Raw genomic sequence first — 16,989 nt, forward strand, 5'->3', positions numbered from 1 at the left:
CATAAGTGGGAATTGGGGATGAGAAGTTGCCACAAACGGAGACGATGTTTCAGAATGCAGTTCAAGTCAACACGTCGACGCCAAGAGTTGCCACAAACGGCCTAGACACACGCACCCTCACGCTGAAATGTGGGCCACACCAGCTCGTCCCTATCCGTTGCTCATAGTGGGGCCCTGCTTCATCTCCTTACTGTCTTACTGAAGTCCACCGCAGCTTCTGAATTCAGAACAAAAGAAGTTCTTGTAGGTGTCACATTCTTTTTTTTGCAAAGTTGTAGGTGCCACATTAACGGATTAACCCCTCCTTGAGACGATTAACGGCCTCCAGGTACCTTCGGCGCGGTACAACGTTGTTGTCGATGGCATTATTGCACAGGCGTACCTTGATTTGAACAAGCACATCATTCGTTCCACTTCATCACCATGCGCCTTGTCGTTCATCTCCGCTCTGGTTTAGCATTTATCATGTCTGACTTGCCATGTACCTCCGCCCAGATCAGAGTGACAACAAGGGCTTAAGCCGCAACACGTGGAACGGTGGAAGATTGTATGCACGAGATTGTTTTTAGGCAGATCCATTTTGTACACTATGGTGTCAATTTTGTACACTCTGGTTTAGCAATTGTCATGTCTTGCCAGGTTGCTCCGGCCGCCAAGACCAGGCTCCAGAGTCCAGAGTACGTAGCAACAAGGGCTTTGGCCACAACACGTGGAAGGCAGGATGCACGCGGCTCTCCTCAGGCAAATCAAGTTTGTACAAGCTCAAAGGCGAGCGAACTCAAGAACTCAAAGGCGAGCTAATCGACATTAAGCTTGATGAATTTCTGCATTGAGGCAGTTGCTCCCGCAGCGCAGGTGAGCCTTGTGCACTTGTGAGCCAAAATCTAAGAAATATTTACTCCCATCTCATGTGTAAGTGTTCTTGTTCCAGTTGGGCATGGCTCCTGAGTTTGGTTCCACTCCGTTCAGTCTTCTGAAGAAACAAAACCGCATAGCAGAGTTGAAGGGCGAGTTGCATGATAAATACTGGCCACGCACCACTTACACACGCGACACACCTGAGCTTAAGAACCTGCCCACCAGAATGTGTTCTGAAAGTGTATTTCTCAGATTTTTAGCCTTCTCTCTGTCTAGCACTTCACCATGAATCATTTTCACAGTTCACATACTTCCCAAGTCTGAAACCTTAAAGTTTCTGAGCCCATCTGCCCACGTGTGTCTGTGCACCCTGAAGTCCTTGTATTCTAATCAACCGCATTATGCATGGTTTTTGGCCTAGCTTCCTTCATAAAACGGGCCAGTCTTCTGTGTGAAGGTGCAGGGACTTCCTTTCCTCTTGACGTGGTTGGAGACAAGAAGAGAAAACCTTTACCTGTGCAGTCCTTGCGTTCACTAAGTCGTCAGGACCTGATTGAAACCCTAAGTAAGGAAATGCCATTTTGTCAGAGAGAGGGAAAGAGGCCAAGAAACTACCAAGACTAGAGAATATGAAGTCTTTCACAATCTCATCTGACCCAGACGGTGCGACTATAGTACACAATTATTGCCTCGTCTGCTTTCGCAGCACCTGAAGGGTGTAGCCATGACATTGGCTTCTCGCGAGACCGTTTCAAACTTCCAGTCAGTGTGTAACTAGGTTGGAGTTTTACGGGGCTTAAGGCCTGATCCTGGAACTTTTTCCCTATGCACCTGAAAGTGATGTCATTAGATGGTTCAAAGCACTAAACGCAGGAATACGGAAACTCCAACCTTATATTATCCAAAAGGCACTTGCAGGAAAAATCCTTGAATCCACATAAGGCAACGGTAAATGGAAAACTAATGGAAACATACTGTTCATGGTCATTTTAATGCCAGGCAGAAAAACCATCAGGCCAAAAATTTCACAAGTGTTCGAAACAAATTTCTCCACTATGCTTTTACACTGTACACACACACAATTGTATTACAAAGGAAGGCCTCCAAGTGGCTTGAACAAATCACAATTGTATGGAGAATAATGCTCTTGTACATGATTTTCTGCACATGTCAGGGTACAAATCGCCGCCTCTAAACTACACCAAACAACAGTGTTCGCTACTCTGTACCAACTACATGGATGTGGAATGGGGATCCGCGGCACAGAATAGGTTCATCCGGTGACTCAGCCTTTGCCCGAGCACGAAGAACATCCGTGGCATCAATTATAACAGAAGAAGATTGTAGGGAGTAGTCTCCAGGTACTAGGAAGTAGACAGAGAAAGGGTGCACCACCTCCTGCAATGGTGGAACCTCCAGCTGTATGTCGCTAAGAACACCTACACAAAAAGTAGAGCATGTCAAAGTAGAACGGATTGCTTAATAATGTAAGAACTTGGCACTATGAACTGCGTTCCTTAATATAGAAACAAAAAGTCAAAACAGATCATGATGAAATGAAAGAAAATGACAGTATTATTAAAATAGCTGAATTACCAGCCCAGAGGACGGTTGCACTGTTTTCGTCGAAGCAGTTTTCTCCCGCGACATCTTTGCATGAGATGCTGAGGTTCATCCGGATAATTTCCTTCGTGTTGTTCCGAATTTGAACTTCCATGTGGGTCATTTCATGAGCTGATATAGGATCTTTACACCTCAGAACACTCTCACCAGTAGATGGGCCAACATTCTCGTCAGCAGAATGCCCGGAATCATCACCAGTCATAGTCCCGTCTTTAGCAAGTCTAAAGCTAAATGTCAAGGGATCAGGCAACAATATGTCCAATATAGACGCTTGTAATGCTGCCTGAATAGCATCTTTGATATTCAGCTCACCTGAGCTATTTCTCCCAGAGTGCCACCTCACTTTTATTTTTGAAATCAAGTTGCTGATAGAAGCGTTCAACTCTGCCTTGGCATTCTTTTCAGCTATGGTGGCAGCTTTGGACCCCATTGGCTCATCGCTTCCGTTTTCCTTTATGAAAAAGGAAGCATCAAGAACAGGTAATTTGAAGTGCTCAAGTGGTATGAGAACCCTGGCAGAATAGTCCCGGTCAATTCTGGTTTTGTGACAAGCCGCATCGGCAGTGTTATCTTCTGGAAGTAACATTTGCTTTTCATTTGTCCCATCCAACTGGACAGAAACATCAACATCAAAAACAACATCCGTAGGGTTGAAAAGTTCTAGCTCCAGAAGGCGGAGCCCCCAACTTCCTTTATAAGGATCAATCTTCAATAAACTAATGTCATTGTGCAACATATCACTTCCGTTGCTTATATTGTCTTTATCACTGGCAGATTTCAAGTGTGATTCACTAAACCTGGCTGGTATTTCCATGGATAACAGGCGTGCTCTTACAAGGCGCATGCCCTGTACAACACAGATATTCAATGGAACAACAAGGCGCCTTCCAGGTGGGAGAGAAACCTCGCCACTACCTTGATTTGTTGACGGACCTGAAGTGAGAGGAAGTAGAAATTTAGTCCTCGAACCATGCAACAAAACTTACGAGGACATCTGCAATAGGTCACAATAAAAAATGTTCTACACGAGCCATTTATTTATGTACACAAGAGTATGTCCAAGTAATAGGTCAATAGTAAACATGATGACCATTCTAAAGATACAAGCACTACAATAACACATCAAATAAAACTGCATAATGATCAAAAAGAAAGAAAAATAGCTCTGTCCATCGGAACAGTCTAATAGGCGTCAAACTGAGATGAGCACATTAGGAGTCCCACGAAGGAGAGATGGTCAAGAAATATCACATATTAGAGCCACCAGGTATTTTACCCTCATCACCAAGTTGCATGAAGGTTGTTCACCCATAATAAGTGACAAGGGGAAATTAGCAATGACATGGATCTACTTGTTTATATCATACCCTAGTGATTGTTGAACATGTTCTATATGTTCTATATGTTCTATTTATGGACAGAGGTAGTAGTATGAATGCACCAGAGTGGAGGATCATAGACCATGAGAGAAGGTAATATACTAAAAGGATGAAGGAGAAATAGAAGAGTCAGAATTTAACAACATACCAGCATAGTGAATATTCAAGAAGGGATTGATTCCTTCTCTTGCTATTCTCCTTGGATTTGCTGGAGATCTGCTGCCATCTGATTCCAAATCTGTCAAGCTAAGATGCCAGGCTCTTAGTGTCACTTTAAATGTCACTTCTCCACCTGGTTTCATAGGAAGTGCAGACTTCCATGTGCTATGGGCAATTGAAATAACAGAATCCTGGTTCTTTCCTGATAATGCAATATTTGCTTCTTCAACTGGCACAGTTCCAGCATTTGTCAGCGTTATTAAAACATCACGTATTTCGCCTTCATATAGAAGAATAGAACCATCTCCACCCACAACATTGGCAACTAATAAAGGCAGGGGAGGAACAACAGTAATGTTAGGGAAGTTAACGCTCTTAAACTTGCTAGAGCCACAGCATCTGAAAGGATCGGAAAGAACAAGGCCTTGTGCAGCTCCAAGGAGTAAACTGTCAACCTCTTTGAACAGGTGTTCTGTAATAACACCAAAACTGTGGACAATGCACCCAGGAATTGACACTTGTCCAACTTGTGTTGGAATTCCAGATAGCAGAACCAACTTAGAGGTGTTTGCTGGAAGATTAACAGTAACTGGAAAGGCATCAAAATTTCCAGAATGAACGGAGAGGTAAATGCTCTCAACAACTAAGTCAAAGCTGCAGGGGTTTGCTAACTCTATCATAACTTGGACGGGTTCTCCAACAATCCAATTTATCTCTTGTTTGCTACTCCCAGATGTTCCCCCCTTGGTGAAAGGTGTATAAATGAAAGGCCCAGAAGGACCTGCACCAATCCACCACTCCTTTTTGTGTGGATTGCGCTTTACTATTTCTCTTTGTGAAGGGTGAAATGGTAAGGAATGCAACCTGAAAAAATGGGGAATGTGAAAATAAATCCTCAGAAAACAAAAAAATATGCTTATTTTATCAGAAGCTTCTTTCTGAAACAGATGAAATTTTGGAAAGTGTGTGGTCAAAAGTTTCTATCTTTTACAACTAATATAGAGCAAACTATTTAGGTTGGCTAGCTGGAAATGGCCCTGTTAAACCTGTTGCGAAATATACTTCCATAGTATATGGTTTTTATTATTTTTCTAGTATATTAATACAAACGTAAAGGCGAAAGCTGCATACTGGCGATCATGCCTGTGTCTAGAAACTGCATGTATTTACAAATGAGGGAGTAGTTCTAACATCACTCAGGCTCCTTTTGGCATTGTGGTGTATTATGATAATCATGTTTTTTTTTCTGAACAGATTATGCCTACTATCCCATTTGCCTAACCAACGTTTTGCTACTTATCTGGCTATATTTCCACAGCAGATTATAAATAAGTATATCAGGGCACAGTTTGCAACCGCAAACTGAGCCTCTTTCTTGTTTTCCGCAGACATGGTAACAGAAGAAAACGTAGCATGCCTGATAAAAGGAAGATTTCCGCAGAAGATTATAAAATAAGTTTATCACAGCACAGTTCAGCAACCACAAACTGAGCCTCTTGTTTTCCGAAAACATGGTACTCCCTCCATATCGGTTTATAAGCACATTACGTGCTTCGAGAAAAAACATTGAGCATTAATTTGGTCAACAGAATATGAGATATATGCCACGAAAATTATACCATTGGATTCATATTCAAAAGAAGTTTCCAACAGTATATATTTTATGGCATATATTTCATATTTTGTTGACCAAATTAATGGTCAAAAAAATTCTCGAAGCACGTAATGGGCTTATAAACCAACATGGAGGGAGTAATAGAAGAAAATGTAACATGCCTGATAAAAGGAAGACACGGGTCCGCACAGCGTGTGCCCCATGGAAGCCTATCAGCAGAGTTTGAAAGTGAGCTTGCTAGCCCACTCTGACCAGCTGGGGTGATGAGCGGGTAAAATGATCGAAGAAGACGAGCTGCGGCACTCCATGATGTGAGGGGATCCGCGGCACGGATCGAAGACATCAATATCTCTCTCAGAACAACCATTTGAAGGGTACTCCATTGTGACTCAAACAATGATACAACACACTGAGGGTGCGCTTTTCCAGAATCAGTATTGCTGTTGCTGGCACCAGGTTCCTTGAACAAACAAGGCATTATCAATAAAACTATAAATTCAACAGTTTGGTACATGTTATTATCAATATATGTAAAATAAGAAATTAATTTATCAAGATGTTAGGATACGAAATATGATAAGCCCTTTAACATGGCTACGACAAGGATACCTGAACAGTCAAGGAAAGGTGGGTTGGCTTATTACATTATTAGTACTTGTTAGCATCAATTTTACAACTCGCATATACATTTCCTAATCAAGGCAATATTTTTGCTAACAGGCTAATTATGAATTATATTCTCAAGAACCTACTTATCCTACCTCAACCAAACAAAAAAAGAGGGCAAAAGTGAACAAAAGGAAAACATGAAAGTCTAATATACTCTCAGATGACTTAACCAAGTGTTTGGCCATATTTCTATAAAAATGACAGGAAATTTTGGAAATTGGCAAGGTTTAAACTAAGAGTTAAGCAGCAGCACAGAAATAAAAAAGGAAGTTATGATAGAGAAGTTCAAAATAACCTATAAATACACAAGTAAACATAATAAAGAATAATTAATTCTCAGTATGCTGCACGAAGTAACAATCTCACCTTCACTGTGGCATGATCATGTCTGCTAGTCTTCCTGCTTTGAACATGATATGCATTTGTAGTCATGGTTAGAACCTGCATAGCACTCATAGCAGCATATGCATTGTCTTGCTGAAGGTACAACTGTGCAACTTGTCTTGAAAAAAATGCTGCCTTGCGTTTATAGCCAAGAGAACCAAAAAGTCGTGCAATTTCAATATACAGTATCAATCGGTCACTGGCATCAATCAGAGCCTTAGCGCCATCTGCAGCGCCCATTAATAAATCTGACACCTCCTTGGCAACTTCACGTCTGATAAAGAAAAGACATAATATTTTAATCAATAGCTTCATCCTAAGCATTGTATACCTCATTCAAAATGATCGTTTGCAGTACTTATACTTAATCCAGTCTACTAATTATGTTTTACTAAAAAAAGACTGACAAGCATCAACAGAGATATCAGGATGCTCATTCCATAAAAATAACTGCAAATAAATCAGGACAAAAGTAAACTGGCTATGCAACCCATGGGTTGGGAAAACTCACCTGCACAGATATCTAGCCAACTTCAATGCAGCTTCGAGTTCAAAGCTCACAGGTGAAACTCTAGATAAGACATACAGGTGGAGTGTTAGTGCATTAAGTAAATCCACCAAGTTAAGAGCTCAATATAGCATGCAACCATTGGGCCAGTTTTGATGGAATACTAGTAAAGACGACTCTAATAAACAAGTAAAAGAGGAGGGAAGGATAGAACAGAGAAAACCATACTCGAGGACAAGAAAGGGTAAACACTTTATATGTCATCATGAATTTGTCGAAACCAGACAATAATAGTGGCCAACCTAACTAATACAGCAATTCACTGGAGAAAGAAATGGACAACTGTTTTAAAATACGCATGGTTCCTTGTATCAGCAGCTCATAAATAAGTGACAATTGGAGTACTAAAATCTTCACATATTCGTGCAAACAAAAGGGGTTTACTTTATGTAGAATCTAGAATGTAACAACTAAAAGCAGGATATTCGTACATAGAAATTAAAAAAGATAGCACGTCAAATTAGATACCTTTGAGCATTATCTTGTAGAGTTGCCCGTCTGTACAACTGAATAATGGTGTAATAACGATACTTCACTTCATCTTCCAAAACGGGATCACTTTGGCCCATCTTATCAACCTGCTCACATGAACAAAATCATCACCTGATAATAATCATAAGTGCTGCAACTTGCAAGTAGTGGTCCAAGACGCCCAAACCGGACCCATCATCTTTAGACCATCACTTACAAGAATACACAATCACGAGTAAAATGCAATAACCAAAATGCCAACTATCAATCTGACGCATAATTAAAATAACTGGAATGCTGTTTATCCCAAAACCTAATGTGCTGACATGAACACTCACCACTAATGCGCAGACACTGCCTTCGAGAGCTCCAGCATGCCAGAAAACATCCCCTGTCAATCTTGCGAGATCTATTGCTGTGGTGTAATGTGCATTAGCATCAGCAGGTGACCCAGCCAATAAGCAATAATCTCCTATTATCTTTTGTGCACGGCCCAGTCTTCTTTTCTTAGCCTTAATCACCTAGAAAATAGAGAAGTATATTGGCTTATATAAGCAATAGAGTATGGGGTCATTTACACCATCAACATACACTGGTCAAAATACTCGGAACACCTAAAGTATGAACCTCCTCTGAGCCAAGACTGGATTGCGAGTCCAAAGGTGTCTTGAGAATAGTTCCTGTGGACTCCGCGCGTAAGACCCATTTCTCAAACTCCATCAGCAACGAAGCAGAGAGATCTTGGATCATCGTAAGCATATGAAGTTCCAGCGATTTCTGATCGGAAGGCGGGAACATAATGATGCCATCCTTCTTTTCCTCGAGCAACTGCAAATGATAGCAATGCAAAATATTAATTACAGTGGAGTAAGGAGTGATAAAAAGGGCAAGAGTAGAAGGGCATCATCACAACACTGGTACAACCAATAAATTCTTAATGCAGCTCAAATTTAACCAGCAGCATATCAACAGTTCAACACTACATAATCTGCTTGTGAAGTAAGTAACGAAATCGCTGCCATCATGTTTCATGGGTGGCTTCTGAAGTTCCAGGTGTCTAAAATGGGTTTTTTTTTAGCAAGGTGTTATTTCTTTCACACTGGATGGCTTTGGGTCTTGAAATGCTAGTGGAATTAAAGCAGGTAAACCTGCACAGCCGAAATGATTATTATCCCTCGAGCTAGAATTGGTGTACATTAGTTGATGATCAGTGTGGTTCGATCACTCAGATCTCATCCAACTAACACTGGTCAGCTTAGTTCTATTCTACTAACCAAGAGCACACGAGCCATCCGGAGAGAGGTGCGATCGCGGCAGTACCTGGGCGTCTGTTGGGCAGAAGGCGAAGCAGCGGGTGACGAGCGCGGACGGGTAGGTGCGTGCGGCGTCGAGGAAGTCTGCGGCGACCTTGGCGAGGTCCGGCGAGGAGGGGAGGTGGCAGATGCCGACGACGGCGAGCACCTTGCGCGAGGACTGGAAGTCCTCCCATGGGGAGGGCACGCAGCCGCCGAGCACGAACTTGAGGCGGAGGCAGCCCGTGTCCCAGGGCTGGTGCGCGAAGGGGCTCTTCTGGTGCTCCGAGTAGTAGGGGCGGAGCGAGGCGAGGTCGACGCGCGCGTGCCGCGCCACCAGCGCCGCGTAGTCCCGCAGGCACTGCGGCGGGATCGCGCCGCCCACCGGCAGCACCACCACGCGGATGGCGGACCCGGACTCGATGCTCAGCCCGGGCTCCATTGTGGGGAGAGAGGGAGCTCGAGATCTGACAGACAGACGGGCGGACGGAGCAGGTCGTGCCGGAGTGGTGGTGAAGATGACATGCGAGATTTGATCCTTCGATCTAAGTTGCATCTCTGGGCCGACTTGGGTTGCTGGCTCCTGGGCCACTCTCGGCTGGATAGGCTACTGGGCCATCTAAATGCTTCTAGTTGGGACTTTTTGGGTTAATTCGGCCCTCTCCGTCAAAAGAACTAGCATGCACAATGGTAATGTCTTTTTTTAAAAAAAAAAAACGGAGGCAAAAACTTTGCCACATCTAGAAAAAAATCGGCAAAAACCTACAAGGATTGGGGCAAGACCACACCACGCACACGCCACCACAAGGGACACACCGAGCCACCCTGGCTACCCACAGAAGCTACACAAACACAAAGCTCGAGTTAGCCTATGCCAAAACAGATGGCTCCCAAGAAGAGGTCAGCAGCTCCGATTCTGACAACGAGACCCGGCGAGGAGATGCACAAGACCTGCGAAATAGGACCTTCACCGTCGGACCGCCCCTCAAAGATAATCGTACACCGCCAAGGCCGCTTCAACTTCACAGTGAGAGGAGACCAACCTGATGGCATTCGGTGACATAGGCATCCCAAATGGGCCTGCCGAAGATAGTACCCGGGGTTTACTGAAGGCCCACTACCCGAAGAATAAGAAGATTCGGGAGCCCAAGATATATCAAGGAAAGTCAAGAGTTGTAATAGGAAGTGTTATCTGTAATCTGGCGGGAGGAGTTAGAAACCGTCCCGGACTCTGTAATTTGTACTATACGAATCCCTCGGCTCCACCTCCTATATAAAGGGGGAGTCGAGGGACGAAGAAAGGATCGAATCATTGTCAACAAACCCTAGTTTTCATAATCGTCGAGTACTTTTCGGCTGAAACCTTCGAAATCTACTTACCCTCTACTTCCAACTAAACCCTAGCCTACAATCCATAGGCATTGACAAGTTGATACCTTGTCAATTGGCGCCGTCTGTGGGAACTAGAGGCGTAAGGATCTGATCTCGATGGCACGCTCAAGATCTTCGACATCGTCAACCGCAAGCAATACAATGGATCGAGGTAAACAGATCGCTGCTGGTCTTGTCGATTTTGTTCCTCACCCACCCTCCCGTTTGGATGCATATGCATATCTGGCGGAGCCCATGGAGATGACGTTCGGAAGGTTTCACTTTCGCGTCGAGAAGGAAGGATCGTATCGTGTCGAGGTTCCGATTTCGTCGGGATCGTCGAAGGTCGATTCCGATTTTTCAAGCTATGCGTCGTCAACCGAGTCAGGAGAAGAAGAAACTTCGGCGACACGCTACATCGGCACCGAGAACAAGAGAGAAACTCGCCAAGATCTTCAACGACATGTCGTTTGAGTCATCTGCGGACTCATATATAAGCGATGGCTCAAGCGATGTCGACGATTACGACTTCATCGACAAATCTATCACGGTGGGCAAGGTCTTCATCAATCTCAACGATGATGTCACCAAACCCAACGTAGATCCGAGTACAAAGTATCATCGGATTTACGCCATTGAAGATCAAGAGGAGACATCCGAGGCTTTCGAAAGTCCGGGAAATCCATACGTCGATCCCTCCAATCTGCGACAAGGCACGGGCAACAAATACGTCGGGCCGAGCCGCGAGATAGAGTTCAACTTTCACAAGCGGCGTGGGACAGAGCCGCGAGAGCTATGAACGGCACGGAACCAATGGCTACCACAGCCACACCGGAAGAATTGCAAGCATATCAATATAGGCTCGCACGAGCTGCCGAGGAATTGGAAAAACAGACGGCTGAGTTGAACAGGAGAAAGGAAGCGGCTTACGCATCCGGCGGAGAAGGGCAGATCTGAGTCGACAATCTAGAACTTCGGGTGATAGCCACGGGGAGGCTCGGAACGAGAGGAAGATCAAGGTTACAACACATACCCGAAGCGAGAAAGAGAGCACTTGGTTCAAAAACCTCGACATGTCCTTTATGTCGATAGACATAAGAGGAAACATTATCCCTAAGACACCAGAAGCTGGGTATATGGCGACACAAGCTTTTATCCTCGCATCTAAACCACCTCCAGGTGATCCAAGGGAAACACTATACAATATGGCGATAGCAGGAGTTGGAGCTATGGGGACAGGCGTTCGTTTCAACGCCTCCCGAAGGAACGGCAAGGCAAAATAGTCCACGACTGCGGCGGCAACGACGGCAGGCTCTGAAGGACCAAGTGGAGCAAGAGATACGACGAGCACAAGCAAGGGTCGACGGAGCGCGGCAAAGCGAAGGGATCATCGGCAATCTCCGGAACTTAACGACGAGGATATGTGCGGCTTACCATGCTTCACGAGGAGAGTCCGAAAAACTCGAGTCCCCTCAGGATTCAAGTTACCCGATAATTTCAAGAAGTTCGACGGCCTCCAAGATCCAGAGGATTGGCTAGTCGACTATTTGGAGACGGTGAAGCTGACAGAACGGAGCCGACTAACATGGTCTTGCCGCAACCAAACCTTGCTCATCACCATTGTTGTCGCCACGCAAGTCTGCCCACCGTCAAGAGTCACCTTATCGCCGATGCAACCCAAGATCAAGCAACCTCCAAGATGATGAACATTCGGAGCCGCTGCTCCATCACGTCGTGCGCGTCCACCAAGACCAACACCTTCCGGGGTCATCGCCCCGACGTACCACTGCTCGCTCTTGAGCTGCAACACCGCACGGACCGTCCACCCGCAACCCAAGCTACACAGGGCAAACGACCGCAGACCACGGGCATCACACCAACTCATCCGGGGCGCCGCCCCGACATAACATCCGACCGTCCCCTCAAGGACGTGTCCGACCGAGCCGACAGCCCTACCGCCCACGCGGCCATGGCCACCACCCAAGCCGCGGCAAGCCGCATCCCCGCGCCATAGAGATGTTGCCGCACCGCCTTCCGGGGCCACCGCCCCGGCTCACTACCACCTATCCGAGGCCGCCGCCTCGACATCCTCCATCGCAGACGGCATGGCAACGCGGTTCGGCAAACAAACCACCATCACCGAGTGAAGGTCATGCACTCCTAAGACGACGCCTGCAAGAAGGGAAGCGACGGAACCGCCGCCTCAACATCCTCCAAGAAGGTATGCCCCTGTCAAGATGTGTACAAAGGGTATATTTTTATGGAAATTTTGGCAACCATTCCTTAATTCCAAATGGCACATAATAATACAGGGATGAGGATATACGGCCCGCTTGCTGACTCAACGGCATTCGGGCACAAAAGCCGTCACTACGGGAGAGCTCCAGTATGCCAACGGCCGCCAGCCGTCGGCACAGCAAGGAAGGCCGTCGGCACAGGCTGTGCCGACGGTGACCGTCGGCGTAGCTTCGTCGGCATAGTTCCGGTCGGGGACTGCCCGATCACCGTCGGCACAGACTGGCCGTCGGCACATATTGTTGTGCCGACGGTATAACCGTCGGCATAGTATTTCAAAATTTTCAATTTTTTAAAAAAAAGATTAAAAATATTTTTTTGAAAAAATATATTTTTTATTTTTTTTCAATTTTCTTCTTATTCTTTTTTACTTGTTAATCTTTCACAATCACACTTACACTTAGTACATCTAATCTTAGGTCAAATTGCACTTGTCTTCAAACTTCCCAGTTGGTCACCCATCCTCACACTACTCCTGCCCCAGCACGCTTAACTTCTTGGTTCTCTTCGGATGAGCTTCCATGAAAGAAATGATGCCCTTGTTGTTAATATTACCATATCAATCATATTAACCCTTTGACTTGTAGGATAACGTAGCATAGAAAACAAAAAATTTCCTACCGCGAACACGAAATCCAAGCCAAGATGCAATCTAGAAGATGGTAGCAACGAGGGGATTATCGAGTCTCACCCTTGAAGAGATTCCAAAGCCTACAAGATGAGGCTCTTGTTGCTGCGGTAGACGATCACTTGCCGCTTGCAAAAGCGCGTAGAAGATCTTGATCACGGCGCCACGAACGGGCAGCACCTCCGTACTCGGTCACACGTTCGGTTGTTGATGAAGACGACGTCCACCTCCCGTTCCGGCGGGCAGCGGAAGTAGTAGCTCCTCTTGAATCCGACGGCACGACGGCGTGGTGTCGGTGGCGGTGGAGAACTCCGTCGGAGCTTCGCTAAAGCACGCGGGAGCTATGGAGTAGAGGGGCGGCTAGGGTTTGGGAGGGGTGGCCGGCCACTCAAGGGGGCGGCCGGGTTGTGGTCTTGGGGTGGCCGGCCCCTCCCCTTGGCCCCTCATTATATAGGTGAAAGCCCCAAGTGTTGGACTACAAGTCTCCGAATAAGACCCGAACCCAAAACCTTCCATGTGATAGGGAAACCTACCCAAGGTGGGAATCCCACTTGGGTGGGATTCCCCCCTTCCATGTGGGGGGTGGCCGGCCCCCATAGGGGGAGTCCACTTGGGACTCCTCCCCCACTAGGGTTGGCCGGCCATGGAGGTGGAGTCCCTCCGGGACTCCACCTTCCTTGGTGGTTTCTTCCGGACTTTTCTAGAACCTTCCATAGAACCTTCCGCATCATTTTAATTCACATAAAATGACATCCTATATATGAATCTTATTCTCCGGACCATTCGGAACTCCTCGTGATGTCCGGGATCTCATCCGGGACTCCGAACAAATATTCGAACTCCATTCCATATTCAAGTTCTACCATTTCAACATCCAACTTTAAGTGTGTCACCCTACGGTTCGCGAACTATGCGGACATGGTTGAGTACTCACTCCGACCAATAACCAATAGCGGGATCCGGAGATCCATAATGGCTCCCACATATTCAACGATGACTTTAGTGATCGAATGAACCATTCACATACAATACCAATTCCCTTTGTCACGCGATATTTTACTTGTCCGAGGTTTGATCTTCGGTATCACTCTATACCTTGTTCAACCTCGTCTCCTGACAAGTACTCTTTACTCGTACCGTGGTATGTGGTCTCTTATGAACTTATTCATATGTTTGCAAGACATTAGATGACATTCCACCGAGAGGGCCCAGAGTATATCTATCCGTCATCGGGATGGACAAATCCCATTGTTGATCCATATGCCTCAACTCATACTTTCCGGATACTTAATCCCACCTTTATAACCACCCATTTACGCAGTGGCGTTTGGTGTAATCAAAGTACATTTCCGGTATAAGTGATTTACATGATCTCATGGTCATAAGGACTAGGTAACTATGTATCGAAAGCTTATAGCAAATAACTTAATGACGAGATCTTATGCTACGCTTAATTGGGTGTGTCCATTACATCATTCATATAATGATATAACCTTGTTATTAATAGCATCCAATGTTCATGATTATGAAACTAATCATCCATTAATCAACAAGCTAGTTTAAGAGACATACTAGGGACTTCTTGTTGTCTACATATCACACATGTACTAATGTTTCGGTTAATACAATTATAGCATGGTATATAAACATTTATCATAAACATAAAGATATATAATAACCACTTTTATTATTGCCTCTTGGGCATATCTCCAACAGTCTCCCACTTGCACTAGAGTCAATAATCTAGATTACATTGTAAGGTACCTAACACCCATGGCATTCGGGTGTTGGTCATGCTTTGCCCTAGGGAGAGCTTTAGTCAACGGATCTGCTACATTCGGATCGGTGTGTACTTTGCAAATCTTTACTTCTCCATCTTCGATGTACTCGCGAATCGAATGATAACGCAGCTTGATATGCTTCAGCCTCTTGTGTGACCTTGGTTCTTGTGCATTGGCGATGGCACCCATGTTGTCACAATAGATGACTAGTGGGTCCAATGCACTAGGAACCACACCGAGCTCTACAATGAACCTCTTCATCCATACCGCTTCGATGAAGCCTCCGAAGCCGCTATGTACTCCGATTCTGTTGAGGATTTCGCCACCGTGCCATCGCTTCGAGCTTGCCCGACTTACTGCAGCACCATTCAATATAAACACGTACCCAGATTGTGACTTAGAGTCATCAGGATCAGTGTTCCAACTTGCATCGGTGTAACTTGTTACAACGAGCTCTTGGTCACCTCCATAACAAAGAAACATATCCTTAGTTCTTTTCAAGTACTTCGAGATATTCTTGACCGCTGTCCAGTTGTTCCATTCCTGGATCACTTTGATATCTCGCTAGTCAAACTAACGAGCATGTGCTATATCCAGTCTTGTACATAGCATGGCATACATGATAGAGCCTACTCGCCGAGGCATAGGGGATCCGACTCATCCTTTCTCTTTCTTCTGCCGTAGCCGGACCTTGAGTCTTACTCAAGACCTTGCCTCGGTAACATAGGTAAGAATCCTTTCTTACTTTCGTCCATTCTAAACTTCTTTAGAATCTTGTCCAGGTATGTACTCCGTGATAGCCCTATTAGACGTCTTGATCTATCTCTATAAATCTTGATGCCTAATATATATGATGCTTCACCAAGGTCTTTCATTGAAAAACTATTATTCAAATAACCCTTTACATCTGCTTAGTAGTTCTATATCATTCCCAATCAATAATATGTCATCTACATATAATATCGTGAATGCTACAGAGCTCCCACTCACTTTCTTGTAAATACAAGCCTCTCCATGACACTGTATAAACCCGAAGTCTTTGATCACCTTATCAAAGCGTCGGTTCCAACTTCTCGATGCTTGCTTCAGTCCATAAATTGAACGCTGAAGTTTGCATATTTTGTCGGCATTTTTAGGATCGACAAAACCTTTGGGTTGTACCATATACAACTCTTCCTCAATGTCTCCATTAAGGAACGCCGTTTTGACATCCATCTGCCAAATCTCATAATCGAAAAATGCAGCTATTGTTAACAAAATCCTTACAGATTTTAGCTTCTCTACAGGTGAGAAAGTCTCATCGTAGTCAACACCTTGAATTTGTCGGAAACCCTTTGCGACAAGTCGAGCTTTATAGACAGTAATATTACCATCATCATCTGTTTTTCTTTTGAAGATCCATTTATTCTCGACAGCCTTGCGGCTATCAGGTAAGTCTACCAAAGTCCATACTTTGTTATCATACATGGATCCCATTTCGGATTTCATGGCTTCTTGCCATTTGTTGGAATCTGGGCTCATCATCGCTTCTTCATACGTCGCAGGGTCTTCATCATTGTTATCCACAATCATGACATTTAGACAAGGATCATACCAGTCTGGAGTGGCACGTTCCCTTGTCGATCTGCGAGGTTCGATAGCTATCTCGTTTGAAGTTTCATGATCATTATCATTAGCTTCCTCTCGTTGCACTGTGTAGGCGGCACGGGAACATCTTCCGATGCTTGCGCTACTCGATCAACGAGCAGAGATTCTTCAATCTCATCGAGTTCTACTTTTCTTCCGAGTCACTTCTTTAGTGAGAAATTCTTTCTCAAGAAAGGTTCCGTTCTTAGCAACAAAGATCTTGCCTTCGGATCCGTGATAGAAAGTGTACCCTATAGTTTCCTTAGGGTA

General features: G+C 45.0%; 1 protein-coding gene across 1 annotated transcript; it reads right to left on the reverse strand.

Moving 5' to 3' along the window:
• Window positions 1-1,830: 1,830 nt before the first annotated feature.
• Window positions 1,831-9,460, reverse strand: LOC124671254 (trafficking protein particle complex II-specific subunit 120 homolog). Its single transcript, XM_047207647.1, has 10 exons — window positions 9,047-9,460; window positions 8,354-8,554; window positions 8,065-8,247; window positions 7,724-7,833; window positions 7,199-7,258; window positions 6,670-6,961; window positions 5,796-6,094; window positions 4,009-4,883; window positions 2,455-3,414; window positions 1,831-2,297 (listed from the first exon to the last, which is right to left on the reverse strand). The coding sequence occupies exons 1-10, from the start codon at window positions 9,458-9,460 to the stop codon at window positions 2,077-2,079; spliced, it is 3,615 nt and encodes a 1,204-aa protein (XP_047063603.1). The 3' UTR covers window positions 1,831-2,076.
• Window positions 9,461-16,989: the final 7,529 nt, after the last annotated feature.

The sequence above is a fragment of the Lolium rigidum genome, chromosome 7 (assembly GCF_022539505.1).
Source record: "Lolium rigidum isolate FL_2022 chromosome 7, APGP_CSIRO_Lrig_0.1, whole genome shotgun sequence".
Classification (NCBI taxonomy): domain Eukaryota; kingdom Viridiplantae; phylum Streptophyta; class Magnoliopsida; order Poales; family Poaceae; genus Lolium; species Lolium rigidum.

Bases quoted from the DNA above. Each gene is read 5' to 3' on its own strand.
- LOC124671254 (XM_047207647.1), bottom strand. From the start codon at position 9,460: ATGGAGCCCGGGCTGAGCATCGAGTCCGGGTCCGCCATCCGCGTGGTG. The intron at 6,962-7,198 runs GTGAGTTTTCCC...TTTCTTTATCAG, and splicing joins TTGGCTAGATATCTGTGCAG to ACGTGAAGTTGCCAAGGAGG. The intron at 2,298-2,454 runs GTAATTCAGCTA...CTTTTTGTGTAG, and splicing joins TGCAACCGTCCTCTGGGCTG to GTGTTCTTAGCGACATACAG.